Source organism: Arvicanthis niloticus, chromosome 18 (assembly GCF_011762505.2).
Source record: "Arvicanthis niloticus isolate mArvNil1 chromosome 18, mArvNil1.pat.X, whole genome shotgun sequence".
Classification (NCBI taxonomy): Eukaryota; Metazoa; Chordata; class Mammalia; order Rodentia; family Muridae; genus Arvicanthis; species Arvicanthis niloticus.
Window position 1 is genome coordinate 11,258,323 of NC_047675.1, and position 11,108 is coordinate 11,269,430.

Sequence of the window (11,108 nt, forward strand, 5' to 3'; positions counted from 1 at the left end):
CTTTAATCCCAGCACTTGGGAGGCAGAGGCAGGTGGATTTCTGAGTTCGAGTCCAGCCTGGTCTACAGAGTGAGTCCAGGACAGCCAGGACTACACAGAGAAACCCTGTCTCAAAAAAAACCCAAAAAACAAAACAAAACAAAAAAACAAATACAAAGCACCTGATCTAGCTAGCTGGACAAGGCACACTTGAAGGGCTGAGGCAGGAAGAGTGACTTTGGGGTAGCCTGGGCAAGTGAGTGATATAAAATAAAGTATGCTGGTAAGGTAGTGCACTTCAGCACTTGGCAGGGGCAGACGGATCTCTGAGTTCAAGGCCAGCCTGATCGACAAAATGATTTCCAAGCCAGCCAGAGCTACATGGTTACTCAATAAATAAACAAAAACTTAAGGACCAGTGAGATGGTGCTGCCATCCTTAATGCCCCAAGTGTGCTCTTCAGGACTTGCTGACCTCCACGGCACATATACATGTATGCCAACAAAGAAGTGTACAAAGTAAAACGGTTCCACATGTGCGGCTATGCTCCCCACATAAGGAGCTAAGCCTCTGGAAATGTTAGCAAGCCCTCAACTAAATGCTTTCTTTTATGAGTTGCCATGGTCATAAGTTGTGCCCTTCCCCCAGCCTTGAGCAGGCCTGAAAGACCTTGTTTACCACAACAGACCAAGTGATAGGATCTAGGTGGAGTTACCCACCTTGGCTGCACGGAACTTAGAAGAACTGTCCCTGGGCTTGCCTTGAGATATCTCCAGCCGTGACCCACTAATTCCCCCACCCATCTCCAGGTGAAACAAGAAAGGGTTTGGGTTGAGCCTTTTCCTTTAAATTGAGAGCTGAACATTAAAGCTTTGAGCCTTGATCAGAGAACTTTGTCTTGGCTTCATCTTTTCTCACCCTCCATCCCTTTCTTCATTTCCAGCCCCCCTTTCAGGAAAACCCAGTTGATTTGTGGCGGCCGCAGGCAGCTACAATAACTAAAAGTGGTTTCAGCTCTGCAGTGATGGAATCCAGAACTGTTTGGGCAGGTTGTTTGTTCATTTTGTTTCTGTGTTTTGAGACAGTCTCTCTCTTTGTAGCTTGGCTATCCTGGACTTCACTGTATAGACCAGGCTGGCTTTGGACTCAAAGAATTCTGCCTGCCTCTAACTATACTATGTAGACCAGGCTGGTTGAATGCATAGAGTTCTCTGCTTCTAGAGAATTGGGATTAAAGGCCTGTGCCACTAAGTGTTTTTCATTTGTTTTCATTTTTTCATTTGAAACAGAGTCTCACTATGTAACCCTGGCTGTTCTGGAACTCACTATTTAGACCAGGCTGGATTCAAATTCAAAGACCAGCTTGCCTCTGCCTACCAAGTGCTAGAATTCAAAAAACAAAACAAAAAAACCCAAAACAAACCAACCCTTTTTTTCCCTCCACTTTAAGATTGGAACACAGGACCCTGTGCACCTGTGTAAGTGATCAGCCACTGAGCTACACCCTAGTTCTTATTAATGTTTTTGTTAATTACAGGGAGATGAGGTGGTGTTGCATGGCTTTAATCCCAGCACTCAAGAGGCAGAGGCAGGCAGAGCTCTGTGAATTAGGGTCAGCCTGGTCTACAGAGTGAGTTCCAGAGACTACACAAAGAAACCTTGTTAGGAAAAAACAAACCAAGAAATTTTGTTAACTACTGTCAAGCCAGGCAGAGTACTTCTCTCCTGTGCTCCCAGCTACTAGTTGTAAGAATTATGTTTGTAGGAAGAAAGAAAGAAAGAGAGAGAGAGAGAGAGAGAGAGAGAGAGAGAGAGAGAGAGAGAGAGCGACGAGCATGGCATTAACAGCTAGAGTAGGTTTTATTTTATCTGGTGGGTGGCCTCTCAGTACTATGATCTAGACAATGTCCATTGTGTTTTCAGGCTGGGGTTTTTGTAGCTAAGGATGGGAAAGAAAGAAGACAGCTCTGTAGGGCAGAATGGGGATTAGCTGTTTTCCTTAGATAAGGTCTTTTTGTATCACCCGGGTATCTGGAGTCTGGCAGCTGCTTTTTTTTTTTTTTTTTTTTCAATCCCAAAGAGCTGGCTTCCTGGAACTATGAGCTCAGTTTATGGCCTGGGTTTTTGTTTGTTTGTGTTTTGTTTTTGTTTTGGTGGTGGTACAACGTAGGGATAAAAAACGGTTAAAAACAAACAAAAACGTTTTAAAAATTGGGCCAGGTGGTGATGCCACACATCTGCCTTTAAATCACAGCACACAGGAGGCAGAGGCAGGTTAATCTGTATGTAGGTTAAGGCCAGCCTGGTCCACAGAGCAAGTTCTAGGACAGCCAGGGCTACCCAGAGAAACCCTGTCTCAAAAAACAAAGAATTGGATCTGGAGTATTTCAGTTTTTTTTTTTTTTTTTTTTGGGGGGGGGGGGTCAAGACATGGTTTCTCTGTATAGCTCTAGCTGTCCTCAAACTCAGAAATCCGCCTGCCGCTGACTCCAAGTGCTGGGATTAAAGGTGTGCGCCACCACTGCCCGGGTGGAGTATTTCAATTGTGAGGCTGGTACACTTTCCCCAATAAGTAAGAAGAAACGTAAGATTAAGACTTTTATCAAAGTAGCATCTTTCGTTTATGTAAACAAACCAAATTACTCTTTAGTTTCAATCTCTCCATCCTCAAAGCCCTTTCTGAGCTTCTTTCTGCAGGTGAGGCAGTGGGTTGAAATGTCGGAGCCAGGGCTTCCCTAGGTGCAGTACACAAGCACAACACACCTTTAATCACACGGAGGAAGAGGCAGGCAGATCTCTTGATGCCAGCCTGGTCACAGACGGAGGGGTTCCTGGACAGCAAGGTTACAGAATACCTATCTCGAAAAGATACAACCAAACAAAAGAGTCGGGGCTTCTAAGCCAGGCAGGAAGGGACACTCTAAAAGGGTGGGGCAAATACATGCGCACTTAACGTGCGGTTGCCAGTACTAAATGTGGCAGCAGCAACTCAGGCCCTTAACTCAGATCACGTGACTGGGCGGGACCGCAGCTTAGCCCACTCCCCCTTCGGACACGCCTACTTTACGACTGCCCAATGAAACTGAGGCTCTAGGTACGCCCTCTTTCACCCTTTTCACCAATAGCGGGCCGACAGCGTCCTTATAATCCAACCATCATTTCTTCCTCTGTTGAGTGATAAGCCAGCTGTCCAGTGAGCAGGAGCATAGTTAGGCTCCAGGCAGGAAGCGTTTGCAGCGCGCGTCCAGGGGCGCGGCGTACAACCGGACGGGTGGCTCTCTTCGCAGCTCGCGGAGGCGAACCGGGCGGCAGGTAAGTGGCGGGTCCCGAGGCCGGGGCCACGGTGCGGGGCTGTAGGTTCTCCGAAAGGGACGCCGCGGGGCGCGGTGTATCGGGAGGAGTGGGCGCGCAGCGGCGGGACGGTTAGGCACCCACCTCGAGCCGGCGGCCGTTGGGCTCCATTGAGCATGCGTCAGGGGCGGGCCAGCCGTTAGTTCGTCGGCTTCCGGGAACGGTGTCATGGCGGCACTTGGAGGCCCGCATGTGTACGGTGGTGGGATTGAGGCACAGGGCGGATCCACGCTGCGTTTTCGGTCGCGGCGAGAGGACCCAGGCTATCTGAGCAGACGTCCTGAGTTTGCAGTCACCTGCTTCCCGTCTGGCTCCGCCGCTCTCCCAGGAGATTCTCCAGACTCTGAAGCGGAAGGCCGGTGTGGCGGCCCATAGGAACGTGGCTATTCACCCGGTGGCGCTTTCCCGGGTGTGAGGCAGGTTCAGCCCGTTGCATCTCGTCTTCCTGGGCCTAGTTGAAACATTAGGTCTGTGACAGCCTGGGTTCACTTGTTTCATTTTCCTGATTGAACCAAGGCCTGAGGTGTTTCGTGGTATACGCCCCGAGTTGCACTTCAGCTAGTTCCTGGAACGTGTTGTGTATCTCTTTTCTTGAGACAGAACCTCTACATAATCTACATAATTCTGGCCGTCCTTGAACTGTCTCTGAACTGTCGGGCTCGAACTCACCGAGATCCACTTGCCTTGGTCCCCGGAGCACTGGTATTAAAGGCGTGTGCCACCGTGCCTGGCTTGACATTTATCCTTTAACCAGCATAATAAATGTTTTTAAAGCAGTACTGCCTAAAAACAGTACACATCTGAGAGGCCAGAAGATAGGTTCTCCTGAAATCGAGGCTGTCCTTGAAGTTTTTTTGTTTAGGTGTATATATTTGAGTGAATACCTGTGTGCAGGTGCTTTTGGAGGCCGGAAGTTAGAAGGTTGTTGTGAACTGAGAAACCTAACTCAGGTTGTCTGAAATAGCATCAAGCACTCTAAAGCGACATTGGCCACCTTGCCTGGCCAGTCTTGGAACTTAACTCCTAAGGTCTTTTTGGTTGTTGTTGAGACAGGATCTCACTATGTAGCCCTGGCTGGCCTGGAACTCACAGAGATCTGCCTGTCCCCGTCTCAGGCATTTTTAAAATCCATTTTTAATATATTCTAGCATTTGGGAAGTGGAGGCAGGAGGATCTGGAATTCAAGGCTAGCCTGAGCTACATAGCAAGTTTGAGGGGCTGCACAAGACCTAATTTCAAATAAAAATAGGTACATCTTGGCCATTCAGGTGTTTGAACCCAGAGATGTGATTCTTTTCTCCCCAGGAATGGCTTTGAGCTCTTCGTTGACTCATTTTCTCAGTTCCCCACCCCAGCTAATTCCCTTTCAGTAAACTGGTTTCTCCCTGCTGTTCTTATCTTACACTCCATCTAGAGCAAATTCTTACTGAACCACTCAACTCCAAGTCTAGGTAGCAATTCTCCATGGCTTAGCAATTTAAGTATAACACACTCTCCTCTCCTAGCTATCTCTGCTTTAAACCTTTGCTGAAGTCTGGTGCTTTAATGACTGGTAGCTATTCAAAGCATTTTTACTCTGTGTATGTGTAGAGGTGTGTGCATGTAGATGAATTTTCTCCATTGTGTGGATTTGGGGGGCCCGTACCTTTACCTGCAGCACAGTGGCAAGTGGAGCAGGCTCCCTCTGCCTCCCGTGGAAGTTGTGTACCGAATAGGGATCAGTGGACACTGAGTAGGCTGTTGGTGTTCCCCAGATGACACCGTGTGATAGTCTTACATGCTGTGGCATCACACAGTCAGCTCTAACCTACTTCACCACGTTTAGAAAAGAAAACCTTCTGGATGGGTTAGAGAGATGGCTGATGAAGAGCACATGGTCTTTCAGAGCACCAGGGTTCAATTCACATGATCTCATATTTGGCTATAAAAAGGAGTGCAGCATTTATTCCCATTATATTGTGGGTGAGTGTTGAGAATGGTAAAGGAATCAAAAAGTAAAAGGCCCAGTGATGCTGTCTGAACCTGTTTATAGAAAATGCTCAGAAAGCAGAGAGGAGAAGCAGATTAATGGTTCTGAGAGTTAGCGATGGTTTCGGGCTACAGGCTACTTTGTGGTTTGGGGGATGGAGTTCAGGGTTTTCTGACATGCTAGGCATTTGTCGATGAGCCACACCCCAGGCCCAGGGTTTTGTTTTTGTTGTTGTTGTTTTGTTTGTTTGGTTTTTTTTAGATTTATTAATTTTGTTTTATGGAAGTGTTTTGTCTGAATGCATTTATATTCAGAGTGCATGCTTTATGGTCAGGTCAGAAGAGGACATTCGGTCTCATTGGAACCAGAATTTAGGACAGTTGTGGACCATCATGTGGATTCTGGGAATTGGACCCTGGTGCTCTGAAAGATCATGTGCTCTTCATCAGCCATCTCTCTAGTCCATCCAGAGGTTTTCTTTTTTTAAAGGTGGTGAAGTAGGTTAGAGCTGATTGTGTAAGCATGTTTGTGACTCCTGATTGTGTACTTTGAGTTGTATAGCATGTGACTGTTTAGTAAAGCTCTTCTAATTTTAAAGAAACAAACAAAAGGTTACTTCAACTCAGGGTTAGTGTGTAGCCTTTGTGAGAAGTGGCTAGCTAGGCCTGACTGGATTTGGTAAGTGAGATTTACTGAGTAAGATTTGTTGGTCAATCAAGACTGCCCCTGAGAATGGAATAATTAATTCTGAGATGGGGGATGCAGTCCCTGGGGTGAAACAAAAAGCTTCGTTGTAGTCCGCCTGAATTTAACTTGTAAGAATATGGGGAAGCAGCTGGTAACATATGGCTCTGGAGTGGAAAAGTTTTATGACTGTAGACAAAGTTGGAGAAACTCAACATAGAAATGGGTGAATATCATTGGATAAAGTCATGGAGAGAATGAGTAAGAGGGCTAGAAGTGGGTCCTAGTATGTTAGCATCTGAAGATGGAACTATTTCTTCAGGCTAGGGAAGCCTAGCTTGTGTGTGCCTTGTACTTGGTGTGTAAGGGATTAATAAAGTGAGGGATGAGCTTGTCTCCTGTGAATTCCACTTAGCATCTCAACTGGCTGGCTTTCTTGCTGGCCTGGCCCAGTGGGAATCCTTTTCATAAAAGCTCTTAATGATTCCCCTGTGTAGACCACAAGTCGCAGGGGAGGCAGGGCTGGGCATGGTAAGGAAAATGCTGCTTGCTTCTTGACCACTATTCCTTTCTCAGTACCAAGGCAGGTACAACTTCAAGTCTAAGCTGTGGGTTCCAGAAGCTCCTTGGGAGGGTGGTCTGAGAAGCTTTATTAGTGCCAAAACTTGAATGTCAGGGAGGACACAGCCAGGCGAAGTGATGTCAACCTGTAACTGCCAGTTCTGGACCAGCCAGGACTATTGGGGCTGTCTAAAAAAAATTTGTGTGTGCAGACCAAGAACAGCGCATCCTTCAGGTAGAGGTTCTGATCTGATGAAGTATGGGGAAGTGAGCGGGATTTGGGCCATGAAGGCTGTGGTGGAGTATCCGTGTGATAGCTATCACTTACTTGATCTGTGGTGTTGGGGTAGAACCTGGTAGATAAGTGCTCTATCCCTGAGCCACGTCCCCATCTGTCAGATGGAATTAGTATCTCACTGTAGACCTTAGGATGCTTGAGGATGCATTGCTTGATGGGAGAGTGTGGTGTGTAGCAGATGGGAGGTTGCTGAGGATGGTGACAAAGGACAGTAGGCTGACGTGGGAGTCCTGTGCACCACTGAGCTCTGCCTGTTTCCAGGGCTTGCCTCTGCCAACCTCCTCACCGGCCTTCTCTGCCGAGTGTGTTTCTCGATGCATTTGTGCCTTCCCTGCCTTCTCTTCTCAGTGTCATGGCAGAGCAGGATGTGGAAAATGAGCTTCTGGACTACGATGAAGATGAAGAGCCCCAGGCGCCCCAGGAGAGCACTCCAGCTCCCCCGAAGAAAGATGTCAAAGGATCTTATGTCTCCATCCACAGTTCTGGCTTCCGGGACTTTCTGCTGAAGCCGGAGCTCCTGAGAGCTATAGTTGACTGTGGCTTTGAGCATCCTTCAGAGGGTATGCTACCCTGGTGCCCCCCAGTTATGCCCTCTTCCCTGAGTTAATCCTACTTACCCTGAGCTCCTGTGCCTTGGATGGGGGTATGCCCTCCCCATGAGCCAGTTATATCAGCAGCCTTAACTCATACACTTTTTTTCTTCCTTAGTCCAGCATGAGTGTATTCCCCAGGCCATTCTGGGTATGGATGTCCTGTGCCAGGCCAAATCTGGGATGGGCAAGACAGCTGTGTTTGTGCTGGCCACCCTGCAGCAGATCGAGCCCATCAATGGCCAGGTAGATGTGGGCTCTTTTCTGGGGTTACATGCGACAGTATAGCCTTGGGGCTCATGAAAGAAACTGCTTCCATTTTCTCTGTGGGCCTTTGAATTTAACCTGGGAAGTGAAATTATACTGACTGCAGTTGCCACGGTTGCTACTGATTTGTTTTGCAGGTGTTTTAACACCGCCATTATAGATAAATTGTAGGGTCTTAAGAGTTATGCTGGAGTCCAGGATAGGAAGCTGAGGGGGAAACAAGTCATGTTGTGGTGGGCTGCAGTGTGGTTGTGTGGTAGAGCTCTCGGGGGTCTGAGTGAGGCTTTGGCTTGTGTTCTCCAGTGGGTGTCTGCTTGTCCTCAGGGTCTGACAAGAGCATTTAGGGAAGGGCTATGCTGTGGTTGAGAAGACATAGCAGCCTGAGGTAACCCTTTTACCCAGGGTCAGTGCTGCCATTCTGTTCCTGGCCTACTGAGGGAGACAGGCCTCAGTAGCCATGAGGAAGATAGGTCAGGGTAAGGAGAAGTGGAGATGTTTGGGCTTCAGATGGTTTAACAATAGTCCTCAGGGTCTGTGGTCTGTAATAGGTTGCTGTGGGTTTGGGGTAGGGTGGTGCGGATTCTGGGAAAGAAAACTTGTTTGTTGCTCTACAGGTATCAGTACTGGTCATGTGCCACACAAGGGAGCTGGCCTTCCAGATCAGCAAGGAGTATGAACGCTTCTCTAAGTACATGCCCAGTGTCAAGGTAAGCCTCCTCAGGTGCTGTGTTGGGTACCATGTGCCCTTCTGGAGCCACACTGGTCTTGGGTGCTGTGTTGGGTGCCATGTGGCTTTCTGGAGCCATGCTGACCTCGGCTTCAGCTCAAGCAGCACTTACCAGTCTTGAGGTTTGTGGTAACTTACGTTCCTTATAAGCCTGATGAGTGACGTCCAGCCCCCATAGGCTTGTGCTGGTCCCACATACCTCAGCCTTCTCAGCCTTGCCCCCTGCTCTTCAGGCTGCCCTGGGTTCTGAGGGGGTGGGGTTGTAGTGTCAGGATGGGTGGGGCCTATGCTGTAAGGATAACTACCCCCAGATGGGTGGAAACAGCTTTCTTTCTATCCCCATAGGTATCTGTGTTCTTTGGAGGCCTCTCCATTAAGAAGGATGAAGATGTGTTGAAGAAGAACTGTCCCCATGTTGTGGTGGGGACACCAGGCCGGATCCTGGCACTCGTACGGAGCAGGAGCCTCAACCTGAGGAATGTGAAGCACTTTGTGCTAGATGAATGTGACAAGATGCTGGAACAGCTGGGTGAGCATCCTGCTGGCCTATCCAGCTGGTTTCCCACTCATAGAGTCACAGGCATTTTTTAGGGGCCTGATGGGACAGGCTGTGGCTCTCATAGTGGGTCACATGGGTGGCCAGACTCAGGGCTCCTAGGAGAAGCCTAAGGGAAATTCTAAGGTTAACAGTATGTGCTGCTTCTGAACCAGAATTGATTGGGACCATAGGCCCCACGAGCTGCCATCCCTTTAGGACATGTAGGCACACCCAGGGAATGTAGAGTAGTAGAGTGGCCTCTGCCACCCATCAGGGGCTGGGAGAGATGGGCATGTATCCTGGGAAGCAGCTGCAGCTCTCACGCCAGTGGCTGTCTCTGCCTCAGGCTCCCTTTCCTGAAGCGTGGCTCAAGGCGCACTGGCAGGGCCGCTCCATGCTGGCAGCGAGTAAGTGGACCGCAGTTCCTCCCATGCCTGCGCTCCCGCCCATCCGAGCCCAGCCCCTCAGGCAGCGGGGACACCCTTGGGCCCACTCCACCGCGGCTATGGTGCCAGTATTGTCTGGCCCAGGTTGGGAAGGGCTGGTTCCTCTCTGGTGTGGGTCTGCTCTGTCAGACAAGACACTCAGGCTTGCTCTTTGTTGGCATCCCATCCAGACATGCGCCGGGATGTACAGGAGATCTTTCGTCTGACGCCCCACGAGAAGCAGTGTATGATGTTCAGCGCCACCCTGAGCAAGGAGATCCGGCCAGTCTGCAGGAAGTTCATGCAGGATGTGAGTAGGGTGACGCCCCAGCTGGCTGCCTGCCCACCGTGGCCAACACCTCAGCGCAGCAGCTTTGGCCCTCCCTGATGGGCTGGGCCACTCTGCGACAAGCACACTGCTCTCATGGCCTGGAGGATGGCAGGAGGCTTCGCCGGCCTGCTTATTTCCCCTGGTTTGTCAAACTGGGATCTGAGTGGTCCACACCTGAGCCAGAGGCAGAGCTTACATCCGGCTTTTGGGAGAGAATTTTTACTGAGGTTGGGTGCAACAGGCCCTCTGGGAATCATCAATACAGAGGAGCTGCTCCCTGGAAGGTTCCGGGCACATGAGACGCGCAGAAGTGAGCCCTACTCGCCCCTTCCTGCTTCCCTTCCCACACAGCCTATGGAGGTGTTTGTGGACGACGAGACCAAGCTCACACTGCACGGGCTCCAGCAGTATTATGTCAAGCTCAAGGACAGTGAGAAGAATCGTAAGCTCTTCGACCTCCTTGACGTGCTAGAGTTTAACCAGGTGATGCTTCCTTGCCCACACCAAGATACGGGTGGTTCTGTGGGGGATTATCTATCCATGGGCCTAAACACTGTTGTTCTTCAGGTGGTGATCTTTGTCAAGTCTGTGCAACGCTGCATGGCCCTGGCCCAGCTCCTAGTGGAGCAGAACTTCCCAGCTATCGCCATTCACCGAGGCATGGCCCAGGAGGAGCGGTGAGTGTATGATGTCCACCAGGGCCAAAGGTACTCACTCGGCCCTGGGATTCAGGTCTAATGCCCCTGCTTGTCTCCCGCTCTAGCCTGTCCCGGTACCAGCAGTTCAAGGACTTCCAGCGTCGCATCCTGGTGGCTACTAATCTGTTTGGCAGAGGTATGGACATCGAGCGAGTCAACATCGTCTTCAACTATGACATGCCAGAGGACTCAGACACCTACCTTCACCGAGTGAGTGCTTCCTCCCAGTGTGGGTGGGGTCAGAGCCTCCTCACCCTTCCTCAGATCCTGATGACTGCCTGTCTCCTGACCCCATCTCTCTGCAGGTGGCTCGTGCTGGTCGCTTCGGTACCAAGGGCCTGGCGGTCACTTTTGTATCAGATGAAAACGATGCCAAAATCCTTAATGACGTTCAGGACCGGTTTGAAGTGAATGTGGCTGAGCTTCCAGAAGAAATAGACATCTCCACATACAGTGAGTGCCCGGGCCACTTTGGGCAGGAGCTGGGCTTCAGGAGCAAAGGCTCTGTATCCTTACTGTGTCTTTCTTGTCTTTACAGTTGAGCAGAGCCGGTAACCATATATGTAGCCAGGCACTGTGGTCACCCTCTTTCCCAGCTGCTGCTTCAGATCTTCTTTGTAGGTGACAAATCGGTGTCTCTTTTTATTGTTCCAAAGCTTTAGCTATGTAAGAATAAACTTTTATTGTGAA

At 49.7% G+C, this 11,108-nt stretch overlaps 1 protein-coding gene across 3 annotated transcripts; it reads left to right on the forward strand.

Moving 5' to 3' along the window:
• The first annotated feature begins 3,165 nt into the window (after positions 1-3,165).
• On the forward strand, positions 3,166-11,108 carry Ddx39a (DExD-box helicase 39A). Of its 3 annotated transcripts, XM_034522361.2 has the most exons (12): positions 3,220-3,291; positions 7,191-7,402; positions 7,551-7,678; positions 8,314-8,406; positions 8,772-8,955; positions 9,311-9,371; positions 9,581-9,699; positions 10,072-10,203; positions 10,288-10,397; positions 10,484-10,628; positions 10,724-10,871; positions 10,957-11,108. In XM_034522361.2, exons 5-12 carry the CDS (start codon positions 8,926-8,928, stop codon positions 10,971-10,973), a joined length of 762 nt encoding a protein of 253 aa, XP_034378252.1. In that variant the 5' UTR covers positions 3,220-3,291; positions 7,191-7,402; positions 7,551-7,678; positions 8,314-8,406; positions 8,772-8,925; the 3' UTR covers positions 10,974-11,108. The 3 variants fall into 3 exon arrangements, with proteins under 3 accessions (XP_034378249.1, XP_034378252.1, XP_034378251.1); XM_034522358.2 differs by lacking the exon at positions 9,311-9,371 and having other exon boundaries at positions 3,166-3,291; XM_034522360.2 differs by lacking the exons at positions 3,220-3,291; positions 9,311-9,371 and adding an exon at positions 3,480-3,797.

Excerpts from the sequence above, each read along its gene's own strand:
- Ddx39a (XM_034522358.2), top strand. The coding sequence starts at position 7,195 with ATGGCAGAGCAGGATGTGGAAAATGAGCTTCTGGACTACGATGAAGAT. Across the intron at positions 7,679-8,313 it reads TCGAGCCCATCAATGGCCAG|GTATCAGTACTGGTCATGTG; the intron begins GTAGATGTGGGC and ends GTTGCTCTACAG. Across the intron at positions 10,629-10,723 it reads CAGACACCTACCTTCACCGA|GTGGCTCGTGCTGGTCGCTT; the intron begins GTGAGTGCTTCC and ends ATCTCTCTGCAG.